Source organism: Choloepus didactylus, chromosome 11 (genome assembly GCF_015220235.1).
Source record: "Choloepus didactylus isolate mChoDid1 chromosome 11, mChoDid1.pri, whole genome shotgun sequence".
NCBI classification, from domain to species: Eukaryota; Metazoa; Chordata; class Mammalia; order Pilosa; family Megalonychidae; genus Choloepus; species Choloepus didactylus.
The window spans coordinates 30575354-30602853 of NC_051317.1; the positions used below are offsets into that span (position 1 = coordinate 30575354).

The following is a 27500-nucleotide window of genomic DNA, read 5'->3' on the forward strand; positions in this document are numbered from 1 at the left end:
CGGCTCCCCCGCCGCCCCAGCGCCCGTGCCGCCCACCGCCGCGCCGCTGTCTCCCCCCAGCGGCCGAGCGCGCGTCGCCGCGGGAGCCGGGCGGGGGCGGCACGGCGCAGGAAGCCCGCGGCTCCGCCCCGCGCTCCCCCCCCCCCCCCGGCCGGCAGTGCCGCCCCCACCGCGCCGCGCTCGGCTCAGACGGAGCAGCCGCCTCTGCAATGTCAGCAGCCGCAGCGGCGGCGGCGACGCGAGCGGCAGCGGCCGGGGCCCCGCGATAGCCGCCAGCGCGGCACGGACCGGCGGGCGCGCACGGCGCGAGCCCGCGGCCACCTCGCTGCCTCCGGGACGCGCGGGCGGCTCTACGCGCCCTGGCGCGGCGCTGGGACTCAGGGCCAGCCCCGCGGCCGCGCACAAAGGACCGGCGGAGCCCGGGTCTCCAGGGGGCTGCTCCCAGGGACGCGCCGGGGGACAGATCGGCCGCGCCGCCTACCTTCCCCGAGCGGGCCCCATCCTATGCCCGCGGCGCTCCGGCCACCGGCGAGCGCGCGTGCCTCCCGCTTCGCAGCGCTCTGGCCGGGGGTGGCCCGCGCCGCCGCGTCCCGCTGAGTGGCCCCGCCGGCCCGCGCGCTCGGGGGACAGCCGCGGTGGGGAGCCCGCGCCGCCGCCGGGGCCGAGCCTAAAATGGCCACGCTGCTCCGCAAGATCGGGCTCATCCGCCTGCACAACCGGGACACCGAAGACCCTAAGCACCCCCACAACCACCGCGGCGGCGGCGGCGGCCCGCAGAGCGCGTCGCTGCGCGCCAAGGGCGGCCCGAAGAGCGGCGGCCACAAACAGCCGCCCCCGCCGCCCCCCGGGGGCGACGCGAGCCCGGGGCCGGGCCGGGGCAGGCGCGCGGCCGAGCCGACTCCCCCGCAGCCGGCGGCGGCGGCGGCGGGCGCCGGGGGACCCCGGGAGCGGGCTGCGGGCGCCAGGGCGGGTCCGGCGGCCCGGGAGGCGGCGGCGGGCGGCAGCCTGGGGCCCGCGGCGCGACAGCAGCACTGCACGCAGGTGCGCAGCCGGCGGCTCATGAAGGAGCTGCAGGACATCGCGCGCCTCAGCGACCGCTTCATCTCCGTGGAGCTGGTGGACGAGAGCCTCTTCGACTGGAACGTGAAGCTGCACCAGGTGGACAAGGACTCGGTGCTGTGGCAGGACATGAAGGAGACCAACACCGAGTTCATCCTGCTCAACCTCACCTTCCCCGACAACTTCCCCTTCTCGCCGCCCTTCATGCGGGTGCTCAGCCCGCGCCTGGAGAACGGCTACGTGCTGGACGGCGGCGCCATCTGCATGGAGCTGCTCACGCCGCGCGGCTGGTCCAGCGCCTATACCGTGGAGGCCGTCATGCGCCAGTTCGCTGCCAGCCTGGTCAAGGGCCAGGTAAGGCTCTCGGGCCGCCGGGGCGGGACGGGAGGGGGCGGCCGGGGCGGCCACCGAGACCCCGCGGGGCGCGCGCCGCCGGGACTGGGAGCGCAGGGGGCGCCCGCATCTCTCTCCACGCCCCGGGCTGCTGTGCGCGCTCGGGGCTCTTTCCTGGCGAGCCGCCGACGGGGATTTGCTCCCCAGAGCCTCCGGCTCTTGGTCCCCAGACGGCTCCTGCCTTTCTGTCCTCTGCCGATCCCTCGGTCCGGTCTCTCCCGGTCCCTGCCAGTCCCCAGTCCGGTCGCTCCTGGGCTCTCTGGCTTGCGCACTCTCGCGCGCGCGCGCTCTGTATTTCTGTCTCTCGCCCTTTCCCACTCGCTCTCGCTCCACATTCCCCCTTTCCTTCTCGCCATCTCTCCTCTGCCCTCCTCTGCCTTCCCTCCTCTTCCTTCTCCCCTTACCCTTTCTCCATCTCCTCCATCCTTCCCCCACCCCGACACCTCCCTGTGTCTGTTTGTCCCTCTGTCTCCTGTCCTATAACCCGCCTGAAGGTAGCAACTTCGTGTGCACCTCAGGATCGAAGTGCCCGACCCCGCTTATCACCCCTCCCCACACGCGCGCACACTCGTGGTTCTTCCCCAGACATGCCAGGTGGGTGGTCTGCAGGGGCCAGGACAGGTGCCTGCTGGCGGATCCCCCCCCCCCCCGCCCCCGCTGGCTCCTGAGCAGAATCTAGAGCAAAGGTGAACGTTTTGCTCTTGAGAAACGTCTCTAGGGAGGCGGAGGCGCGGTTTGGGAGCTTCTTTCGGTGAAAAGGCCAGACTCCCTCAAGGCAATGCCCCCTTCTCCCTGGCGGAGCCTCCCCTTCCTGCTGGGAGACTGCCCCCCTCCGGGCGCCTCACCTCCAGGGTGGGTGTTCAAGGTCTTACTCTCTTTCACGCCTTGTTCCTTCCTTTTGTTTCCTCATGGCCCCCACCGCCACCCCCAAGGATACATGCTTTATCAGGGCTGAGGATTTTAAGTAAATACTGAAATAAGGGGCGACCCTGACACTTGAGCCTTGTCACTCATTGCCCCATTGGCCACCGAGAACGCAGGGCAGTGAATGAGGGAATCTTCTGAGATTTGCTCCCACCCGCTGCAGGCAGGGCTGGGATGGTTTTATCTTCCCACAGTCTCCGCTCTGGACCAGGTTCAAATTTGTTGATGTTTTCCTGAGTCGACATTAAGCATTACTTAATAGAGCTATCTATTTATATGGGTGTCTTTGGATTTATGAAGAATCATGGCTTTATTTGCAAGACCCCGAATGACCTCAGCTTGATCTCCGGGCAGCCGCATACCTGGAAGGCAGCCCTCCCTGTCACCTGCCTCTGTTCCTTTTCACTTGTGGCCTCCTTCACTTTAATCAAATAAGACTTGTTCTGCCAATTTCACTAGAGGTGGAGCCCCAGGGGTTGCAAACAGATAGCAGCTCACCTCCAGAGCAGGAGGGCACTGAGTGCTTGACTCCCGAGCTCTCCTCCTCACCCGGGCTAGGAGCCTTGGGAACCAAACTGTGAGTCCCTCTTCTGGAATGTTTAGCTCCACATAATTCTTGAGTTAGGCATATTGATGGATTAACATCTCCGGAAACGCGTCTTTAACTGAGCGAGAACATTAAAGGTTCCTTATTCCTCCTACAGTTAAATGTTTGCTCTGATGGAAGGGGCATGTGACTCAATACAAGCCACTGGAGGGGGCGGGGGGCAGGGGGTGGCTCAATTTATTTTTCAAACAGGATTTATACAAATGACCTGGAAGAACATTCCACAGAAATGCTGGTGTTATCTGTTTCTTAAGTCATTGCTCAGAACTCTCTGGAACAGTCTATTATCTTCTTTCGTTCCTCACGCTGAAGATGGCTTTAGGGATGGGGAAGAGGGATGTAATTTTGAATCACTGAATTACAGAAGCATAACGTATTAGCCTTGGAAAATTCTAGCGTCACCTGGATCAGCCTGCATTTTAAAAGATGCAGGAAAATAAAGATTCTGATGAGAAATGAGGAAGGTTTTTTTTTTAAGAGAGTTCTTTCCTAGTAATTTAAATGTTTTCAGTTTTCTCGTGACTGCAATTAATATTAGTTTCATTGGTGTCCATATACTTCTATTACAATGGACAGGTCTTTGTGTACATATTCCTTTTCTTCATAATCAAAATTAAGAGGCTTGTATACAGTTTGCAAGCTAAAGAGACTTCATTTTTGAAAATAATTATCAACATTCTGATTTATTAATTTGATTAAATCTTACTTAACTGAACTCAGTTAACAAAACCTAACATTGTTATATTAACTTCTAAATTCTATGGTATAAAATATGTGAATGGAAATGAAAACTGAGCAGTGCTTCAAGTACCAATTCAGTTTCTTTGCATTTTCCATGCTGATTACAACATACAGCTCTCAAAAAAAAAGAATAATGTAGGGTGAAACAGAAAACATTAAAAATTCAGTGTTAAGAAGTGAAAAAAATAAATTGTAATTAATATTTTAGGATTCTGGGTATATGAAGGGATTCCAGTAGTGTTTCAGATATCCTAAACATTATTGGGCTTTTGGAAACTTTTGTAAATTCACTGCTTGCAGGTTTTTCACCACATACTGTAGTTAACAAATTATTCACATAGTTAAAGGTGATGTGCTTTAGGAAAGTTAACGCAATACCTGGTTAGATATTCAAAGAGAATTGCTACTGCTACCAAGACAATGATTATTTTTGAAGACTGAATCGTCACATTCCAGTTACGTTCCTCCATTTGTCAGGATTTCTTGTTTCAGGTTTCATTTTTCTTAAACTGTAAAGTTAGGAAAGGGTCATTTTCTTCTTCTTCAGTAACTAACTGCTCATCTTAACTTTCTGAATTGAGGATGCAGTAAATTGACTTTGTTTGTACACCCTTCAGAAATCGTAAAACTATCTTAAGGTTCCATTTGTAATTTTATGAAAATATCTGCTTCACCAATTTTGTGTACAAAATTGAAAGTTTTGACTTATCACATGAGATGATAAATTCAGACATCTCAGAGACTTTTACCTGGTTGAACATGTAGTCCACTTGATCAAAATCTCTTACACGCTGCTTCTTGAGATTATTAAATTAAGTTAAATTAATTACATAAATCAGTAAATGTATAAATGAATACATATTAATATATAAATTAATTAAGTTAATTAATTAAAAATGACTTAAATGATATATTCTCTGTAGAAATAGTGACATACATACCTTTTCTGTTTGCCTTTTTTACTTCTTTTAACTAGATAGAGACATTTTAGGTAACCCTTTTGGTTTTCTGAAATTGGATGAAAAATTCCTATACTTTTAAAACGAACTGGGAAAATGTCGAATGTATACTTTCAGCTGGTTATTTGCATCCTTTATTCTTCCCAGAATGAAAAGAACACAATCCGTGGCTCCTGCATTGGATATTTGATATTCAAAAATCGGAAGGCTTTGCTTTTGACACGAATGTAAATCGTAAGGGAAGCACAGGGCCTGCACCGGGTGGGGTGCCCTTTGTCAGGTTAGAGAACGTGCCCTGTGCCCGAGACACACCAGCCCGACGTTGGCAGGTGCCACCGGTGACACTTGGAGTTCTCCGCCTTATACTCCAGCTTTGGAGCTTGAGGTGTTGGAATAGATGTAGAGACCCCCTGTTCTTGCGGCTCTGTGAGCAGAGGGATCCCCATGTGCTGTCTGCACAGAGCTCTGATGCAGGGCTCTGCAGCGAGATCAGCTCATTAGGTTGACATCTCCAGGGCAGGGAACCAGAAGGTGCTTGAAGGACAGTTCATCACTCTTCTTCCTCCTCCTCTTCCGATGGAGGTGACAACAACGGCCACACCGGCTAACATTCACTGTCTGCTCCGGGTCAAGTGCTGGGCCAGCAGAGCACTCAGGTGCTTCATCCTGCTCGGTTCTGCTGTTACCATGGTGGTTGAGCAGGTGAGGAGACCGCAGCTGGGGGCAGTTTGGCTTACTGAGCAGAACTTTATATTCTAGGCATAGCTAATGGGTGGCAAGGCTGTGGAAACCCACCGTATCCGTGGAAGCTGCCAGGAATGGGAGAATCTGGCCTGGACTGCCTATGTTCCTGGCTGTTTCCAGGTGGTCACACATCATCGTGCCCTGCACACTAATCGTTTGCATCCACAGAGGACAGACACAGATCCAGCCACCAGCAGAAGAGTCCAAGAATGACAGCATTACAGCATGCTCAAATCTTAGTGTTTGAATTAAAAATCTGTGATTCCAGGGCAGTCAAATTCCAATTCCTGGCAGCTGTTGGCATGATGAAAAAGTAAAGGACTTGGGCACCTAAGTTTTGTTTAATAATATTATGCCTCACTGCAACTGACTTGACAGCTTAAGTCTCTGGAAGGCAAGACTCACACACACACACACACAAAGATGTAAACCAAATGTGTCTTCAGAACTTTCTGCAAAGTAGTGGGTCTAGATCTAGAAAAAGTGTTTTACTCATGACTGCAAAAATCACCTCGTCTCAGGAGAAAAAGCATAAAGATGAACAGTCTTTGGGTTCCCAAAATCTGTGGGCTTGTAACCTATTATAACTTGCACAAAATGCTTGAAGCCCAAACAGGAAGCCGCTAGCCAATTCAATGTTCTGTCTCTCGGGGAGGTTGTTGCTGGCCTAGAAGGCATCCTAAATGAAGCCAATGGGGTCAACAATGAAGAAGGTACTGGATGGCGAATCTCACGGGGAGCTTGGCATAAAGAAACAACAGCAATTTCAGCAGAAGGCTGGAGTGTGAATCATGAAAGCCGAAGGTCAGAACATGCCGTCTGATTCATCTGAGGGGAGCCGGACTTTTCAGTAGAGCTCACATGCGTCATGTTGTCATTTTGTCCTGGACCATGTGTGGGGACAGAGCTCATCACCAGCCCACAGACAGGCCTGCAGCTCGAGGGATCCGTACGCTTGGGTGTTTGGGGAGAAAATAGCTGCTTGTTCTTGCAGCAGGTTGGCAGACAGGAGAACGCAGAGGGGACTCCGCTTCCTAAAAATAGTCCCAGAGACCTTAGCGTGGGCTCGGTGGGGGCCGGCTCCCTGGAGAGCACTTTTGGCCCAGCATTAACCCCACAGTTCATGAGTAGTGACTCCTTTAGGAGAATCTGAACTTGTGAAGAAAGGATGGGCCTTTGCTGCTGTTTATTTTTCTGCTTGATACTAAACAATGTGAGAGGATTTGTTTTTCTTCTTAAGGGCCAGCATAGATTTTTTTTTTAATGGAAGGTGCAAATGGACAATAGGTTGAAGTTCATATTAAAGCTGACACAGACGACCCAGTGCTCCCAGGAACAGATGCGTCTGATCCAGGTTCAGAAAAGCCAGGCCGCCTCACAGAACTGCACTGGAGACAGTTAAGGAGCCCACCAAAATGGCTTTCGTATTTTCAGAAAGGAAGGAACAAAAAGAGCAGCCTCTGGAAGTGGGGTCTTCGGGCCACATTTCAAATCCCCTTGAATCATAGTTGCTGCCGTTGGGAATGTGTTGGTAAGGTGGGGGCGGAGGGGAGATGATAAGGAGGGTGAGTGATGCCAAGTGGCTCTCAGCCCTGGCTGTAAAGCAGATTCCCCCGGGGAGCTTCTCAATGATCCTGATGCCCAGGAAATAGCCCCAGAGACCCTGGTGGCCTTGACGTAGGAGTGGACGCTGCCAGAGGCTCTCCGGAAGCCTCCGAGATTCTGATGGGTGACCAGAGTTGAAAACCACCTCCCTCTACCAGTGGTTGTCCATCTTTCTCCCACCTCCACCCATGTGGGGATACAGCCTCCCCCTCAGCAGCCACGGCAGTGAGCTTGGGGTGGTAGTGGGTGGAATTTGGACCCCTGCCTCTCCCACTGCGATAGTACTTACCATCCTAAGTCAACTCTCACTCAGTCATCGGAGCCTTGTTTCTGTCTAGAGCATCTACCATCTAACCAAGACCTCCCTCCCCAGACAGCTCGCAGAGACCAAAGGGAATGTAAACTCTGGAAGAAAAGGGGGTGCAAGTTCATTGCACCCTTGGATAGACAGCAGCAGAGTGCACAGGTGGGTGGAAATTCAGCTCTTACTCTCAGTTGTGTGGGGTGTGTGGCCTGTGCCTGCACTTGGTAAACACTACGTGTATCGTGGCCAATAAGACACACATAAAGTCCCTGCCGAGAGAATTCACTTTCTAATGGGAAATACAAAGCCATTCCTATTTGGTGCTGAAACCCATCCGGACATACCCCATATCTTCACAAGTATATTTTGTTTCCTATTTCAGTAAGTGCCTATTCTTGGGGCAAGTACGTGGGGGCCTGGGAGGGGTGGGGTGCTGGGGCCAGGAGAGTCTTAAGGAATTCTGTATGATGTTCCCAGGGAAAACCCTCAATAAAGTGGAGTGAGGCTTGACTTCAACCTTGAGAATTAGGCTGTTTTTCCGGAACATTTTTTCAGTGCTAATAAATGGAAAGATCAGACATTTCCTTACCGTGGGAAGAAGTTGTAATGGCAGAAATATTGCCAGTTATTCTTCTCTTTGCTACCCAGCAAGTCCACAAACTAAGATAGATTTTATTGTTCCACTATATTCTCGCCCTTAGACACATCATTCATTCATTCATTCATTCATTGGTTCATCACCCAAGGCTCTCCCACTGGGTGGGCAGTGTGGTGACCCTTCCCCATTCTGTGTATCATCCTCGCTGCCCCCCCCCCCCGTCACCCCCCTGGCTGAGCAGGAGGCCCAAGGGCACTGGATTGGGAAGGAAGCAGGTGAGGCAGGGTGGGGCTGCGGAGGATGCCCAGAGGCCCCTTCCCCAGCCAGCGGGTCTGGGAACATCAGGAGCCCGTCCTAACTTAGGCGAGAAGCAAAACCCAGCTGGTCTGTGTCATCCATCTCGGGTGGTCCCTCTAAAATGCAGAGCTGGCTTCCTCACACCGCTGATGGCGGCTCTTACAGACCTGAGCCCCCACCCCCACCCTGGGCTCCTCCACCCACCGGGTCCCCTGCGATTCCTGCACTCACGCCGGGTCCACCCCCGCTTGGAAAGCCCTGGTCCCCTTGATCACCAGGTGAGCTCAGGTCATCGTTCAAAACCCTGCCCAGGGACCCCCAAGTCCTCCGCAGGCAGCCCCTCAAACCACTCCTTCAATAAAGTCAACCCCTCCTTTCTGGGAGCCAGCTCTGCATTTGGGGGAAAATTCTGATTTCTGGCCTGTGCTTCGAGACTGTATTTACATAATTGCTGCTGTGGTTCCCCTGCTCCTCACACAGTGCCTGACACATCGCGTGCCAGACGACTGTGTCACGCTATTTGCTTATCCCAGCGGCACCCATCCGCTTCGCTTTGCCCCTCTTGCCGTGCAGGGTGATAATTGCGGGCGTGTGTCAGGTGCTTTCGAAGTGCCAGCTTTCTGTACATCGTTTGATTCAGTCCTTACAACAGCATGCAAGGTGGGTCCTGCCATGAGTTCCATTTTGCAGAAGAGGGAACGGCAGAGCTGCCCGGCCTGGGGGGGCCCGTCTGCTGGGCGAGTGGAAGCAGACATGTCCCGGCCCCACGTGGCCCGGGTGCGCCCCCAGCTAGAGGCTCCCAGGCTGGGCTCGGTTCTGCTGCAACACTCAGAATCGAGCCTCCAGTGAGACTGTGCACATTAAATCTGAGCCGAGGCGCTGAATTATCAGTGAAGTTGGGCCAGTGTATTGGTCCAAATTCACTGCAAGCGTGTTGTAGCCTTTGTGTGAAATGGAAGAGTGCTTTAATTCTTTCCAGCTGTGGGGGAAAGACAATTACTGCCGCTTGCTTTCTTCTATACGTAAAAAGGAACAGCATTTTAAAGATTCTGAAAATAACTCTTGAGAAAGGCTTTTCAAACACCGGTTAGATCTCTCAGATTGAAGGAATTACTTCTTTAAAAATAAATTTCAGTAAGATAGATGCTAATTCTCCATCACAATATTTGGCAAGCATCCCAAGATATTTTATTAAGAGTTCTTTGATGGGAGATATAAAGAAATACTATCTTATGAGCAAAATAAATATTATCATAAATCAGATTACTCTCAAAGTTGAAATGTATTTGGCTCATCTGGGAATTTGAAGGAAAAGTTTCCAGAAAATTTGCATAAGGGTGCTTTCCATTTTCTGATCTTGAAATTCAGGCTTTTCAAAAAATCAGAATATGGAGTAACAGAATGTATTGCATATTGGTTATAGTGAAGAGCAGCTATTAATATTTTATAAATATGGCCTTTTGGGGCACATAATTATTAAGCAATTGTTTTTGCCTTCTTTTAAAAAAATGCACGTCAGGCTAGATGTCCACGTTGCTTCGCCCGAGAGGTAAGTCAGCTGTTGGCTATAACTGAACGAAGTAAGTAGGAATTCTTCACGGATTACTCTGTGCTGGGGTCCCTCACCATCAATGATGGACCCTAGGCAACTCTGCTTTCCAGGCAGGGAAAAATAGAAATATTATGGTGGAACCCTAACTGGGAATGAGTTTGTTACAAGCTTAAGTCACTCATTACTAGTTGAATATTAGAAGCCTCTAAAATGTAACTTTCCAAAGTCATCAAAATAATGAGTTAGTCATGACGTCTTTGCCCTCGGGTCTTGCAAAAGGACTGGTCTTCATGGAAGCCTTGCCTTGCAGCAAACGCGTGTGTCCTGAGAACTGTCCCCTCCCAGCCCCCCCAGGTCCCCCCACCCTGGCCCCTCCCCTGGAGCCTCTCCTGCAGATTAGGGGTGGGGAGGGAATAGAGGATCCTGCAGGGAAAGCATTTCCATCCAAAGGGAGGAGGTCCTAAAACCAACACAGCTGAGGTGCAGGAGAGGCTGCTGCTGGTCCACCCCGCCTACACCTTCAGCTTGAGTTTCCTTGGACCGCTTTTATAGTTTGTATTAGGAAACATCATAATCTCGGGATGCTCGTGCTACAGAGGTCAGTCGGTAAGATTACATAAAGCTTATGCTCCATTATTATAATAGATCAATAAACCCAATCTAATAAAATGTGAGCTTGACGTCTACTGAATTGAATTAGGGTGATTACTTTCTTCATAATTGTATTTAAAGGGGATCCTGGCATCTGCCTTTTCAATAAATAAGAGAGATGATGGCATCTTGTTGGTTGTTCTCATGTATCAGTTGGAGTGGAGTGGGAGACCCCGGAGCACCTTCCTACCACTTCTGACCCTGACAAAACCACCTTGAGTCCAGTCATGGCATCTGGTGACACTGTGGACCCTCCTCAAAATGATGTGTTAAAATATATAAAATTTCCACTGGTGACAAAGCCAAGGCATTGCAAATACTACTGTGGCTTGGTGCTTTCATTCATGATTAAAGGAAATGCCTAAATTTCAGTTAGGACTCAGAATAAAGCCAACTTCCCCATCCATGTTCATATGCCCTTGGAGGTGTGCATGGGCCCCATGTTAGGAAGTCCGGGTAGCACACAGTACTAAATGTTGATTGCTGCCTTGGGAAAGATGTTAAAGCTCCTTGTGCAGCTTGGACCAGAACATGAGAAGAAGGTTTAGAAACCCAGTAGGTTATTTCATTTCTACCATCTTACTGCTGGGTGGAATCTGGAGTCAGAGGACAGGGCTCAAGTCCCATCACCTCCTCCTAAGCATGGTTCGTTGCTGAGCAGGTAACCCTTCCTCAGCCACAGGAGCCTCACCTACAAGTGAGCAGGATCCCCCCCTCACAGGAGAACCATGATGCTCAAAGGAAGTGATGTACACAACTGCATATAGGAGGAGATCAAGAGATGTCCCACTTTTTAAAGAAACAGAATATTTATTGAAATAAATACACAAGAAAAAGTGGCCAAAAGCCCAGAATGGGGTTTATGTTCGACATTCATTGCACAAAGTGATCTCCTAATAGCTTAGTATTTCAAGGTGATATTGACATGCAGTTGATTCCAATTTTTCCATACTTGGCCCTAATTTTACAAGTAGTCCCAAAAGTCACAGGCTAGCCTCCTTTTTACCCTCTTGAAACCACTGCCTGTCATTGTAGACTCTTATCATTGCCTTTGTTAGCTTTCCATCATCAAACCATCTTGCACAGTCAGGAGTTGATTTCTGATGATGACCATGGTAGTTTGATTGTTCCACCACAATTTGTTCACTGTTTTCTTTTACTTTCTCAAGTCTTGTCTCTTAAGAATCCCATTTTGTTGGTAGTATCTTTAAATTAGCTGAATTTCCTTTACTGATGCTAAATTTGAAAACTGTGTAGAATACTATTATTTAAAACATTTATCTCTATGTTCCAAGCCATCTCAGCCCCAAGACCAAAGAACACGCCAGGCACAGAGTTAGACATGAGTTTAATTGGGACTTACGGACAGGAGAGATGGATGGTTCCATGGTGGCGGCGGGCTGAGAAAGATGGAAGTTAGTGCTCCGCAAAGAGCAGGGGTTGCCAGGGAGTGGTTTGTAAGGGTTAGGACAAAGACATTCTGTAGAGTGTGAACATAGAGTTTCAGCAATGTCTTGTGACACAGCGATGTGGAGATTTGTTACCAACAGTGATCAGGGGAGGGGACTTTTAATGCTTTGTTTACAATACATTCTTCCCCCCGGGGAGGTCTGATGACCCGTAACATCTGTCCTGGTCAAGGAGGTGGCTAAACTCACTTTCACTATGGAGGGGAGGGGCTCAGGCCCTGGGACCCCACACTCCATAATCTGTAAATACATACCAAATGTCCCTGAGTATTAAATTTTGTTCAAGTCTGTTCTTCATTATCAAATGTGATGTCCAGTTGAAGACTTTTTGGCTACCATTTGCTTCCAAGATGAAAAACTGGTTCGTAAGTCAGATTTAAAATTTTGTAAATAACTGCTGACTGCTTCAACTGTTATCACAGATCTAAAAGAATGAAAACAGTTGTTTTACTCATTCTTTCTTACAACTGAAGAACAATTTCATTGTAGTCAGTTATACTTTGCTTTTCTAATACCTGCAGGAAAGGTGTTTTCACTTGTGGAATTCAAGAGAAACCTAACTGAAATGTCCAACCTCTGGAAATGGTTGGCTTTTCTCATAAATATCTGCATTTTAAATAAGATATTATTACAGCTGGAGGCTGATCAGCGGTGTAATAGCAATGCCTCACCTCATATTCTCTTAATTCCTCAGTCAACTGGGGTCTGAACCTCGGTTCAGAATTTAAGGAAAGCCTGCCTGCATTTGGTGGGAGTTTCACCAGATGTCTCCAAAGTTCTTTCCAACTCTAAGGTTCTAGCATTCTCACAAGAAGAGAATCACAATAGTTAGTAGATTCTCCAGGACTTCTATACTTTTTTGTTGTACTCTCAATGTTCTTCACACAGTTTAGCAATATTGAAATTTCAACATCTACAGTCATTCTAGGCAAAGAGTATTATTCTGTGGTTTAGTGTTTCTAAACCTGCTTTGTATGTCATTTTAAGAAGAGGTGTTATCCTTTATATGGAAACTGAATGTGTAGCAATACCTGAACCACTTGCTGAGCCAGGGCAGGGGTTGCCATAACTACTGTTCTGGGTTTGTAGTGCTTTTTCAGCATCAAAGTCAACAGATAGAAACAGTTCTAACCAGCATTGCTCAGACTATTTTTTGCGCATTTATTTATGTCTCTTTTTCTCCTATTATTTAGCTATTACCTAATCTTTTGGTTGATATCATTTCAGCTCTCTCATTCTAAGAATCTTAAAGATCCTCAATTCCCACGTTGCTCCAGCCACATATCATTTAAAGGTCTCAGAAATCTTGCTGTTTGTGTCCCACCTCCACCAGGTGACCTGATCAAATAACCCTCAGCGTCCTTCCCAGATGTATTGGAAAGGGCGAACTCAGCTGACTCTGTAAGCACTTGATTTTATTGCCCCAAGGGGGGCAGAAGACTGGGCAAGAACGAGTGGCCCTTGTTTAATCCTTTCAGGCCTGTTGAAAAAAGGGATAGATGGTCCCAAGCCATCTCTGTGGCCTGTCAAGAGAATGTGGCCGCAGGACTCTCAGGGGCCTCAGAGCTGGTCAGCAGCCAACCAGGAAAGGCCTCGGCAGCCCAGGACACAAGCCCTGAATGTGGGAGGAGGTGGATAAAGGATGCAGCCCACAGGCAGCCCTCAGAGGTGGGAGGTCATCAAGAAAGGAGGGGGGCCTGGAATTCAGGTGGGCTGGTGAGAGCAAGACAGAACCCCAATCTCACAGCAGCATTTGCATTCAGCTTTGCAGCTTACAAAGTACTTTCACATGCATGATTTTCTGTAGGTCCAAGACAGGGACAGATTCCAGCATGAGGCCCAACATCAGCTGGAGGACAGAAAGAGCAAGCCAAGGGCCCTGTTTTCTAGAACAACTCAGGGGAGCACAGTTGTAACACACCATTACTTCTTAAGTAGAAACTAGGGTCTAGCTTCTTCTTTTTTCCGCTTAGTGAGAATTCCCAAGGGAAATCGTCTTCTCTTTCTGTCCTCTTGGTTTGAAGCATCTCCAAGTAGATGTTGTCAGGTATCCAAGATTGAGAGTCACTAATTAGAGAGAAGACAGTTTACCATGAAGGGCTTGACAGAATGAGCTTCCTGAAGGGCCTGAGAAAGTAAAAGACCCCCCCCCCCCCATGTGGATCCAGGACAGAATGAGCCTTGGCCAAGAATTCCTGTGGGACCTTCCCCTTAGAGTCCAATGTTAGGCTCTCGGCCTCAGGAAAGGGCTCTAGGAAGCCAGTGGAAACAGCTGCTGTCACTTAATAATTTTTGGAGTGTTAAGGATAATACAGGGAAAGCAACTAGTCTTAAATACTTTAAAAGCATAAGCATTGTTTCAATGAGTAATAAAAAGGAGGTGAAATTTTAAATAGTAATGTTATCTTCCAGAAGTATGTATCCTAAATGATCTATTTAATTTCTACTTAATATTTTCTTTTCCTTTTTATGTTATTTTCTCTATGCTATTATGGTAAAGGTTGGTACACTGTGCCCAATTTTAATTTTCACCTCTCACCAGTCTCATGAATTCCACTATTGCCTGCTATTGTTTTAAATCAGTAAATCTGACTTAAAACTATTTCCACTTTAGAAAATAGTTGAGAATATTCTAGAAGGTTTACTCTGATGTTGAGTGGATAAACTCTTTGAAATCCTTTCTTGCCAACCTTGAAAATATACTACACTTTAAATTTATAGTGCAGTGCTTCTAAAGAAAGTCTGGGGGTAGCAGCAGTTTGGGGAATGGCCTGAGTGGAAGGGGGAGAAAACGACCTCAACAGATGATGAGGGACAGAGCTCTCAGAGGAGCCTTTGGGCGGGGAGGGCTCTGACGACAGGGCTGAGGGTCCTCTCCTTCTCTGCGGTGGTGCAGACTGCAAAAGGTGTTGGCCATTACCCCTCCACACTCCAGACGCCAAGCCTTGAGCCCGAGATCTCCTGGGGCCCAGTTTGGCTTAATACTTGTGCTGTGCTTTTATACCAAATTTTTGTACACAATATTTCTAAGTTCGTTTTCTTTTTTGACAAATATTTAAAATCATGCGTCGAACGAGAGTTAACAAACTGAGCTGCAAGGCAACAGAGGCGTTTATTTGGGGTGTTGAATTGCAGTTCGGGAAGTGCAGATTCAGTAGCACCCCAAATTGTGTCCCATCTTGGAGCTTCCGAGCAAGGGATTTCAAAGAAAAAGAAAAAGATTATGTAAGTTGTTTGTGACTGGTGGATATTTGGGGACTTCCAAATGTCCTTCCGGTTAGATAGCTTATGGATTTCTTTATCTTGTGGTTTGTTTCAGTGTTTGCGGAGCTTTGCTGCTTGAGGCTCGCATGCTTTGGCAGTTTGTGATATCTGGCTGAGATTTCTATAAGAGTAACCTCCAGAATGGCCTCCGGACTCCATTTTAAATCTCTTAGCCATAGTAACTCGATCTTGTTTTATTTCTTTTCATGCATATAATTAAGCAGAGCTGGAAAAAAATAGCCTCGTGAGCATGTTGACTTGTAAATCAAGATTGCCTTGATGATGAAAGAGCCCATTATAACATTCAGCATCTCCTTGCCATTCAAAGTAAATTCTCATCAACACATTGTTTCTAATTCTGTGATAGGAATGAGGAAGCTACGATACGTTTAAAATGCTGCATTAAACAAAATTCCAAAGTCAAGATGGTAAGTTGGCATCTCACAGATAGAAAAGAAATGGGACGTGGCTTCTCCCAGTGGGTTCCAGTAGCGCTCTTCAGCAGACCTGGTCTCACACTGGTTAAGGTTCTGAAGATCTTTATCAGAAGCAGCTGATTTTGCTGTCACCCCTTTGCAGGGCCCTTGGCCACCTCTGGGTCCATTCTGAGTTCAAGGGGGGTTTGCACACTGGGGTGTGGTCTGAGAGGAGATGACCTCTGCCGGCCACTGCGGGGTGCAGAGCTGGGCATGGGAGCTGGGGCCACCCTGACATCCAGCCAGTCTGCAAGGCAATGAGGGGTGGCGCCATTGCCCCAGCGTGGCTGGGGGTGACACTAGACCACACGAATTGTGTGCAGCCTGCCTCAGGCAACTCCTGCAGGCTTTTAAGAGCCGTAACGACGTTCAAATAGCGGCTCCTGTGGACTGCCCTGCTGTCCTTCCCTGCCCCGGGCGCTGCCGTCAGTGGCAGGCAGAGGCCGTCCCACAGCTGCCGGGCGCTGCAGAAGCTGGAGCTGCGACGTGTGGGTGGCCTCTTAGGACCCGGGAGGAGCGTCAGCAGGAGCGAGAGGACCCCTGGTTTTGAGTTTTGTTGTTTTGTTTTCTTAGACTCTTTCCGAATGGAAATTCATACTGAATCCTCAGAGCAGAGGGAAGTGGTGACATTGGGTCCAAATACGAGTGACTGTTTTAACTTTGTAACAAAACACAGGTGACGAGCAAAAGTACTTTTCTCCCAACATGTATCTCCCCAATCCAGTGGTCCTAACCGTTGTCACTACGCCCCGGGAGTCCGTGGGGGACCCCTTATAATAGGGAATCACAGCTGCGTGTGAGGGTTCGTGGTCCCCCCTCTCCCCACGACGCCACCACCAGGCGATCCCGGATGCAGCAGCTCAGTGTCCGCAGGGGCCAGGAGGTGGCCCCGGGCTTCGAGGGGGCTCCAGGTGCAACCCCCCCCCAGCTCACCTCCTGTTTCGGAATCACCGCAGGGAAAATGGCACCTGTCAGCCTGGGTTTCCAGACACCAAATGTGCAGCAGAAAATTTTTATACTCGTAATTTCCAATTAAATCTATATGTAGCTTGAATGGAATCGAAACTTTGACTCATCATTTCCCAACTTTCAAATCTTTCTCTTTCCCCCTCTGCAGCCATTTACCTAATACACTTTTTTTCCTTTCTGTATATTTGCTTATCTCCTCTGCCCCAACCCCCACCCCCACCATATCATGCCCCCCCCCCTCTGCTGTTTGGGGCTCTAAAGCAGCTTTCCTTTCTGCCCCTCTCCCATTCTTCCTTTCTGCTCCCCCCCCAGCCTGCCTTCCCTTCTGCCCCCCCCCAGCCTGCCTTCCCTTCTGCTCCCCACAGCCTGCCTTCCCTTCTGCCCCCCTCCCCACCCTTTCAGGGAGGCCAGATGGTGGTAAGTACTCCAGGTCCTGACAGGGGATCTGGCCCCTTCCGTTCCCTCCCCATTTCCTCTTCCATCAAATGGAACAAGAGCCCCAGGGTGTCCCCCTAAGGCCTCGGCCTGGCCTGCGAGCTGTCTGATAAAGGGTTTAACCCAGCAGTCAGTATGGTGGGCTGTCAAGGAGCCCCCCAGCACCCCCAGGCAGGAGGGCCTGCTGAACCCTCTCCCCGCGCCCATCCCGTGCCCCTTCCCCCTGCAGCCGCACACCTGCCCTGCCCGGTCTCGGGGGCAGCAGCTCTCTCCCACCGCAAACCCCAGAGGGTCCTGCCGCCAGCCTCGCGCCCGCGTCTTCCACCGTCTCCCCACCACCCGCGGAGCAGCCAGAGGGCCCCCAGGGGCCCAGGAGGCCGTGACCTTCAGGCACCGCAGGGTCCCGGATTGTCCACGAAAGGCCATGGACATTGCGTGCACTGTACTTGCTGTGCCGGGAAAGTGGACGTTTTTAGCGACAACTGCGCTCTGTCAAAGGCGCCTTCTGTTGGCACCGAGTCCAGAACAAACCCGCTCTGAGCACCGCGGACGTTCCGCAGGATTAAAGAAACACTGAATTTATCGGGCATGGTGTTTCAGTACACGAGAATGGGTTTTATGGGTTTTTATTTTCAACTGTGCTCCTGAAATGTTGCTTTACTATTTACCAGAAAAGAAACCAGGCGGGACATTGGATTGAGGCTTATGTTAAAGGGTCAAAGAGATAACAAGTGCCCGAGCCTGCCCGCTGCTCTCAGGTTTTCAATCAGCGCATTATTTGTCAGGGTTTATTTTGTTGAGCAATTTAGTGTGAAGGGTTTTCTTGAAACACCTTTTCTGTAAACATCTTTTCATTTGTTTTTGTTTTTTTGCGTGTGTGGTTTTGCCCTGATTTGATATTTCTGTGCTCCCTTGTAAATTCATTCTCTTATCTCTGCTTATTCTCTTCTCTTCTCTCTCCTCTTCCTCCTTCTCTCTCCTCCCTTCCCTCCCCTTCCCACCCCCCTTCCTGTCTCTTCCCTCCTTTCATTCAGTTGTGGTCTTTCAAATCCAGAGCCTTTCTTTCCAATTTTGCTTTCTTTCTTGCGGTTGCCACCGCTGGTTCCCCTTGCTTCCCTCCAGCCTCGGCTCTGGGTGCACACGCGGGCCCCCCCAGCCCCTCCTGACTTGGGCCCTGGCTGCCTTGGGAATTGGGATCCCCACGCCTTCCTCATCGTGAACGCAGGTTTTCTAGGTTTCTCTATGGCTCTTAGCTTTCCCAGAAATTTTTCTTTTCTGCTTTTTCCAGATCATTTTAGTGGCCTTTATTTTTCCATGCTTTACTTTTCCTTTTCACCTTAAGGATTTCCTCTTTCTTTGCTGCCAGCTTCTCTCCTTGCGTTAATCAAAAGTAACAAACAGGGACGACATGAATCCTCTGTGGCACTTCCCCCCTTAATTTCTGTGCAACTCCTTCATTTTTGTCCCACTTCACCTGTTCACACCTCTGTAATTCCCGCTGCCCCCTGCTCCTGCCCTCCTGCCCTCCTCTGAATGAGTCAGGGGTTAACAGGTATAGTCTTTTCTCTGCAGCCCTCACTGCCTTAAAAAGTCCCTTTCCTCGCTGGGCTGGCCACAGGCCCTGCTTCTCTTCTCTGGCTCAGTGTTTTCCTTTCCTCTGCCACTTTGCCCAGCACCCGTGCCTGTCGTTTAATCCCTCTGGAAAGCCTGGTCACCACGGCCCTGGGAGGATGGAGGACGGGGGCTGGAAAAAGGGAAGCCCCTTCTCCAGCAGGTACCTGCGGGGACCTAGGCAAGCACAAGCCTGGGGGTGCAGGAGCAGGCCAGTCGACACCCAGGGGCAGAGCTGGCAGCAGCCCAAGGGAGAGGGGCTGGCGGGTGGCAGGATGAGTGTGTCACACACCGCTGAGGGTCGGTGGTACCATGTGGCCACATTGTCGGCCAACTGATGCGGAAAATGATGATGGAGAATATGTGTTTAATCTAATTCATTTTAATGCAGATGCACCCAATTTGGTGCATTTTTATCAAGAATTCTTTTCATCGTTTTCAATGTCCTTACCAAACTTAGATATAAGATGCGTTCAGAAAGCCTTCAGTTCCATTTTTATGGTAATTTTACTCATTAAATGAATAGTTATGACAGAAAACAATGACTAATTGGTACCTTATTAATAGAAGGGGTGGAAACCGGCCCTCAACAGAGCTTGGAGGAGAAAGCAGGCCAGGAACAAAGTTTATCAGGAAGGACAATTTTGTTCAATCATTTGCACTTGGCATGCATTCTTACTTAATTTGACAGTGGAAGAACTTGTTAAAATGTCCCAAAATGCCTCTGCCCATCTACCCCCAAGACCTGGAAGCAGGTAGCCGGGTCTTCTGAGGATTCCTGACACAGACAAAGGTGTTCACACGTGCAGCCTCCACCCACTCTCTCCTCTCGGCCTTTTAGACCTTCTCCAACTCCAGGCCCCTTGAACAAGCCTCCTTGAAACCTGCCTCTGTGAAACTTTGCTGTCTGCTGGAGGGAGAAAGACTTGGTTTCACCAACAGCATCTCCGGTAGGATATGTCTGAGCCCTCGGAGTGTCTCTTCATTAACAGCTGAGTTACTTCGTTGTATCCAGATACACAGCTCAGTCAATGACACAGAGCACCTGTCCCACGCGTGGTCAACAAAACTGACCGATTCCAGATGTTTCATGAGTACAGGGATTTTCTATACACTCTGTAAATATAAGAGTCTATCAAAATCTTAATACTGGGTCCTTAATATGATTAAGCCATGACCTTTTGTAAAATAAAAATGCATGTTTAAAGTATTTATATTAGTGATTTTATTTAAGAAGTAGATACTTAAGATTTTTACATTTTTATTTCAGAATGGCATCTCTGACTTCTATAAGATCACAGTTAAAACGAATCATGCATGGATTGATTTTTTTTCTTCCGCTAAATGCATTTAACCCAAAAAAGCCAATTAAATGAAAGCCAACATGGATGGGTTTTCTCTGTTGCCGTTGACTCCTGATGATAGTAATTTATTGGAGAAGTCGATTGCTCTAATTCACAGCAATTTGACAAAAAATGTTGGAATCAAATGCCCCTGTGCCATGAAAGTGAACACAGGGAACATTTGATGATAGAGATGCAGGGAAGACCCTGCGTTGGTCTATGCCGGTTACAGACCCAGCAGCCAAACCACCATGAGCTGCAGCGCTCAAGGGCTGTGTTGGATTTGCAGAGATAAGAGGCAGCATTGCATTTGCAGCAGTCAGGGGCTGTGTTGGATTTTCAGCAGTCAGAGGCAGTGTTGCATTTGCAGCGGTGAGAGGCAGCATCGCATATACAGCATTCAGAGGCAGCATTGAATTTGCAACCGTCAGGGGCCATGTTGGATTTGCAGCAGTCAGAGCAGCATTGCATTTACAGTGGTCCGAGGCAGCATTGCATTTGCAGAGGTCAGAGGCAGCATTCCATTTGCAGCAGTCAGAGGCAGTGTTGCGTTTGCAGTGGTCCGAGGCAACATTGCATTTGCAGCGGTCAGGGGCTGTGTTGGATTTGCAGCAGTCAGGGGCAGTGTTGCATTTGCAGCGGTCAGGGGCTGTGTTGGATTTGCAGCAGTCTGGGGCAGCATTGCATTTGTAGTGATCAGATTCAGCGCTGCAATTCTGCTCACATGACCAGGGCTGAGGGCGTAACTCCCCTAAAGATGCAAAGGCACTTGGAAGACGGGATAGGGTGTTATGATGGTGACCTGTAATAGAAGTTGGACCCTGAGATGTCCTGCAGCCCAGGGAGGCTGAGGGGTCAGGCTGCTCTGTCCTGCTTAGTTGGTTCTGGGCCTCCAGTGGACAAGCATAGCCCAAGGGCTGCCACAAGACCTGGCTTGGTCTCTGCTGCTGGACCTGGGACGGGCGTGGTGGTGACCGGCAGCCGGCCGCTCCCTGGCATACTCCTGCACAGCGGTGGCATGGGGTGGGGGAGGGTGCCCCTGCAAACCACAGACCCCGCCAGCCCTCCCTCACATGGGGGGGCTCCATGGGGGAGGAAAGCAGTGAGGAGCAGCCCTTCTTCTGCAGAGATGATTATTGTATTTTCAGTCCTTGCCATGAACCTCTGTGTTTTATGATATCAGGAAGGGGCCAGAGAAGGGCACAATTTTAGTGTTATGTATGTCATTCTGCCTAACTTTGAAAACTCACAAGAGTTTTTCTAATAATAGAAAGTAGTGCATGTCTAATGTACAGAATTCAAGCAGGACCGGAATGTCCAAGAAGAGAATGGCGAGTTCCCATGAGTCCCTCCAGCAGGGGTAATGACTCCGCGCACACGGGCACACACTGTACGCTAGCGGAACAATTTTTGTTCAGTCATGGCCTCCTGCTCATCACGATGGGCTGACATTTGTGCATTTTTCTCACCCATACACTGTGGACATCTGTCCGGTCGGCTCCTGGAAATGAAGATCACTCTTTAAGCCTCTGCTTTCTGTGGTGTGGCAGCAACATGCGTTATGAGCCCTTTGCCCATTTGTAATTTGACGATTATTTGTCTTATTATTTTTAGGAACTTTTTTATCTATCATGGATGGTAAACTTTACTGTCAAGTTGATGACTAGAGGTGTGTATTAGTTACCTATTGCTGCATAACAAATTACCCCCCAAAACCTAGTGGCTCAAAGTTTCTGTGTTTTGGGAATCTGAGCGCAGCCAAGCTGGGTGCCTCCAGCCCGGGGTCTCTCATGAGGTTACAGTCACACGGGGCCAAGCTGCCGTCCCGTCTGGGGGCTTCGCTGGGGGTGGACCCACTCACAAGCTCACTCACGGGGTTGTCGGCAGGAGTCAGTTGCCCTGCGCTCCTTGCCATGTGGGTCTCTCCTCAGGGCGCCCACGAGCTGGCGGCCACTTCAACACCAGTTTCAGCGGGTGCACAGCAAGGGAACAAGGGCACCCAAAAAGAAGTCATCATCTTTTTTAGTGTCATCTTGGAAGTAACATCCCATCACTTCCACCATATTCTGCTCATTAGAAGCGAGTCTCAGGTCCCATCTGCACTTGAAAGGGGGTTCCCTGTGGGTGGGGGTACCCAGGAGCAGAGATCATCGGGGGCCCCTCAGATGCCACCCGCCACAGGGCATATGGTTCTTATTGATATTTTGAATCGGGTCTTGGCTTGCATTAGGTTTTCTAACCTGTTATTGTTGATTTTTATGAAAACAATTGGATTTTCCTATCTACACCCTGTATGGTGTATGCATATTTGTGTATATATAGTGTGAGTTTAAACCGCATTTTTATTGCGACTGTTGCTTCTTGGTTCGGGTGCAGGAAGAGTGAAGTCAGCCAGAGCCCACAGTCCATGCCACGCTCTTCTTTCCCTTGCGCAGGAACCACTCTGTTTTAATAACTGTTCTAAAGCAGGCTGTGTCTTGTGCAGTATAAAGCGTTATCTCGTGCATGCCTGTGTTTTTCCTTTATATGAACTGTGCAGCCCGCCATGCCTGCTTCTGGATCTCAGTTAGGGCAAACGAAACACAATTGCTGCTTGTCTGTCTTGCCTGTTGCTGCTGACACCCGTGTGTCTTTCTGTAGTGTGACTCGATCCGTTTTATGCGTCAGTTCCCCTAGGGAAGAGCCCAGCCTTCCTCCATCTCCCTGTTGTCGCAAGAACACGGAGGCTCACCTCCTCGAATGGGCCTTCTTAGGAACACACAAGTGTAGATGTCTCTGGGGATTATGCACAGATGGAGATCGTGGCTCCCGGGGCCGGCACATGGCAACTTTCTCCAGGGATTGCCAGATACTTTCTGGAAACTACTGCCCAGCCCATCGCCTCCTTGCAGACACTTGGTGTTCTCGTCCCTGCTAAGATTCGCCCTCTGACTGATATTAAGCGGTATTTTATTGCTGTTTTAGCATGTAGTTCTCTGATCACCAGTAAATTTGGGCATCAGTCCTCAGCCATTCATATGTTCTCTTGTGGGAACAACTTGTTCCTCTCCTTTCCCTACTTTACTTTGGGCTTTCTGGATTTTTCTCATCAATTTTCAGGAATTCTTTCTATTTTTCAGCTATGAATTCCTTGTGGATTTTAGATATTGCAGATGTCTTCTCTCAATATTTTATTTATCTCTCCTCTCTCTCTCTCTCATCTTTTATTTTTAAAAATCCCTAATTTTGATGTAAAGGCATCCATCTTTTTACTGTAAAAGCTGTATGCAAAGTCCCATTTCCTCACCCTTATGTCACAAGATATGCTCATATAGTTTCTTCCGTTATCTTATAGCTTCACCTTTTGCACTGTAGATTTAACCTATTTGGAGTCTTTTGTTGCATATGCTAGAGAGGTCCAGCTCCATTTTTCCCCTAATCATGAACAGGTTTCCTCAACCCCATCTCTTTATCCACCTGGCCGCTTCACGGCTGCTCTGAGGGGCCACTTTTATCCCGTAACAAGTCCCCATGTAAACCTGGGTCTCTCTTCTGTTCTAGTCATTCATTTGCTTGTCCCTGTGCCAGTTTCATCCTGTCTTCAAGAATATGGCCTTCTGGTGGGTCTAATGTCTGATAGGGCAAGACCCTCTCTTTGCTCTTCCTTCTTAAAACTGCCTTGGCTATTTGTGGAACTTTCATGTTCATGAATATTTTTCAGTCAGTTGTCATGACTTTTACCCATGGCGAGGAACTCGGGTTTCCATGACGAAGCATACGCGGAGATCTCAGTGGCGTAACATGTTTCCAGCTTAGAGTCCGGCGATGTGTCATGTCCCTCCTCCACCTTGTAGCTTCTCGCCCTGGAATGTGTGGCCTCCGAGTCCAGAGCAAGGGAGGATGAGAAATGGGGAGGCACGTCGGCTCCTAGCTGGCTCCACCCAGAACAGACGTACGTCAGCCCGTGCACAGTCCACCGGCCAGATGTAGCCACACATCTGCAGTCTCAGTGTGAGGGAGGCTGTAGACGTAGAGAGGCACGTGCTGATCATCAGGCGTTCAGTTCTGCATCAAATTCCTCAAAAATAGCTGAGCATTTATGATTTCTGCATAGGCAAGATTATCATCTATAAATCATGATTACTCATAGCAAAGCATATTAGAGTTCTCTAGGGAATTAGAACCAATAAGAGATATATGTATGTATAAATATTCTGAGATTTATTATAGGAATGGGTTCACATGACTGTGGGTATTGCCAAATCCAAATTCTGTAGGGCAGGCCGCAAGCTGGGAACTCCAGTGATGGTTCGATGAATTCCCCAGGAGAGGCTGGCTGGCTAAATTAGAGATGGAAATTCTTCTTTCTGACTACAGAAATCATCAATTCTCCCTTTAAAGCCTTCAGCTGATTGGATGAGACTTTTCTCACTGCCGAAGGCAATCTCCTTTGTCCATTGTAGATGAAATCAGCTGTAGGTGCAATCAACTGACTGATGATTTAAATCCATGAAATACCCTCACAGTAACTATCAGATCAAAGAACTGGACACCATCACCTGGCCAAGTTGACAGATGAACTTTACCATCACACAAAGGAAGCACAATATCACATCCCAGCGGCTCAGAAGAACTCACAACATGAGAGGGAGCAAACAAAAACAAAGCAAAACAATTATTTTTGCTGCTTCAAATATGAAGATTGAATAAACTTGATTTTTCATATTTGAATCTTAACACAAGCCAATGTAAATATGGCAATAACAAAATCAAGGAAATTAATTTGTAAAATTGTTCTTAGGTCATTTTAAATATCACTGCAAAATATACCTGGGATTAACTTTTCCATTACTTAGAGAGAGACAGTTTTCAGGATTTACTCTCAAGCTTCCTTTGACATTTACTTTATCATCCTCCACAATAGGCCCGCCATAAAATTATTCGCTGAAAACATAACGCATTGCTTGAGGTGCTTCCAGTGAAAATGGAAGTTTTTGCTTTGAAACTTCATGAAAATGTTTACCTTATTGAAGATACTTATTGGAAAATTATGGTCAAAACTTGAGCACTGGTTGAAGAGCTGAAACAATGTTGGGCCGTTGTTCTGGTTTGCTAATGCTGCCGTTATGCAAAATACCAGAAATAGATTGGCTTTTATAAAGGGGGTTTATTTGGTTACAATGTTCTACAGCCATAAAAGTGTCCAAACCAAGGCATAAACATGAGTATACCTTCACTGGAGAAAGGCCATCAGTGTCCGGAAAACCTCTGTTAGCTCAGAAGGCACGTGTCTGGCATCTGCTTGCTCCCAGGTTGCATTTCAAAATGGTGTTCTCCCAACTGTCTCTAAGCTGGAGCACGTGTCTGGGCCTGTGTGGCTCTTTTTAAAGGACTCCAGTAAACTAATCAAGATCCATACCAAATGGACAGGGCCACAGTTCCATGGAAATAATCTAATCAAAAAGTATTACCCACAGTTGGGTGGGTCACATCTTCATGGAAACAACCTAATACAAATATCCCAAAAGATTGGATTGAAAGATCATGGCTTTTTCTTGGGGGACATAATATATCCAAACCAGCACAGCCGTGTACACGTTAGCTAACGGGAGAGTACAGACCACAGGTGGGCACCATCAGAATTGGCCTCCCCATCCAGCCTGGCACACTAGGGAGTTAGCTAATAATGACTAGGCTGGGAGTGGAGTGGTGGAAAGCGGCGTGTTCCATGGCCAAATAAGGAGGGGAAGTCCTGGGTTATGCAGAATTGCTAAAAACTAATGAAAGTCAACAATACTCTGATGTTTCTTATAAATGTTCAAGCAAGAAGTCACCATTTCCCAAAATTTTTCATCACAGGGTTCCCATTCTAATTAGGAGTAGACTTGTTGTTGAGAAAGACTGCCTTTACTACTACCCTCTACCTCAGACAAGTAATTTGCCCCCTAATTCTCCATTTGTAAAGTGACAATGAGTGCCGATCCCCCTGGGGAGGATGACATGGGTAACAACGTGGGAAACACTTTGGACAATGGCCACGCGTGTGTGTTTCCCTTTCTTTCAACTTCTAACTGTAACGAAAGGATTCTTCAGATGGGTGACTATAATTCTACATGATTCCTGATTCATTCCTCAGTAGACATGCCTGGGTACCCACTGGGTGCTGTCCCAGCTTGGAATGAGGTCTTGAGTGCTCGAGATAACGAGTGATGTGTCATAGCCTGGAGTTTCCATCATAACGTGAAAGGAGAAGCATTTTTGTTCACCTCGTGTTTGGCGAGCTATGAAAATAGGTGGCTTTGTGAACAAAACAACCTTAGCTGAATTGAATTTGCTGTAAAGAGTAGGTCGGCAGATAAAAGCAAGCACCCAAAATAGGAGTATAACTTTCTTTATAGTAGCCTAGGACCTGGCAGGCAATTAGGCATTCCAGTTCCTCTCCTAAAGTTTAAAACCAAGAATTCTTAGAACTATTTTCAATGTATGCTATTGTTTAATCAGAAGAAATCTTGTTTCTATAAATTGCTTTGTACCTTCATTTAATTTTTATTAACACTGTGGAAATCTTGAGAATATATTTGTGTTCAAATTGAAATGGTTTTTATTAGGCTTAATATCAAATTCATCATTTAAATAGTCATTGATCAAGAAAACACATTTATTGTGTTTATTTGCATCCATCATATGTGCAAACAAACTGTTAGAATTCATTTTGCCTTCCAGGCTGTCTTTATGGAAGATCCCTTTGGTTCTGTGTGGCTAAATCCATTTTCTCGGCTATGTTAATCATTATTGGCCAGATAGTTACCTGATTTGACCTTAATGAAGATAACTAAAATAATTGGACATGCCAAGTTGCTGTCTTGATATTGAGATTACTTAGATAACAGTTCATAAGTCAGTGTGTCATCTTGGAATCTGGGATGCTGGTGAGCAGTGCCTTGGATAAAATGGCGGGGGTGTTTAGGAGTCTGACTGTATTCCAAATCCTGACTCCAGCATTTCTCAGCTGGGTGCTGTGTTCCTAACTTCCCAGCATCAGCTTCCACGCCTTTATCAGGAGAGACAGTAGTTCCTTTGTCTGCCACCCCAAGGGCGGTTCTTCTCAAATGCAAGGTCCTTGGGAAATGATGCGTAAACCACAGTGAGCTTTGCAAATATTATCATGGGGTTTTAAAATATTTTCCCTTTCGTAGCATTTTACGTAAGTGAACCTGGCAGTCCGATCTCCATTTTAATTCCTGCCATTTGTGCTTGAACGTGCTCATTCACAGGGTTCAGCTTAGGGAGAGACCCCTCCCGCAGGCGTGCCGTGGTGGGACTAGGGGTCCACGGGCTCAGCTCAGATAGGGAGTGGGGTCTACAGACACTTCTTCCTCCACACCTCACTGGAAACACCCAGGGCCAGGTCATCCCGGGAGAAGATGGGAGGAAGGGAAAGACTTCTTTCTCAGCCCCCAAGGCCCAGTTCCCTGGTACAAAGGGGAAAGCCACGTGAATGAGGTGTTCTCTGAAATGCC

The 27500-nt window shown here is 48.3% G+C and overlaps 1 protein-coding gene across 1 annotated transcript in view; it reads left to right on the forward strand.

Moving 5' to 3' along the window:
• The first annotated feature begins 258 nt into the window (after positions 1–258).
• Positions 259–27500, forward strand: part of UBE2QL1 (ubiquitin conjugating enzyme E2 Q family like 1) — a 45044-nt gene continuing 17802 nt past the window's right edge. Inside the window, exon 1 of the mRNA XM_037799488.1 lies at positions 259–1413. Coding sequence (XP_037655416.1) covers positions 673–1413 — 741 coding nt within the window. The 5' untranslated portion in view covers positions 259–672. The remainder of the gene's footprint in view (positions 1414–27500) is intronic.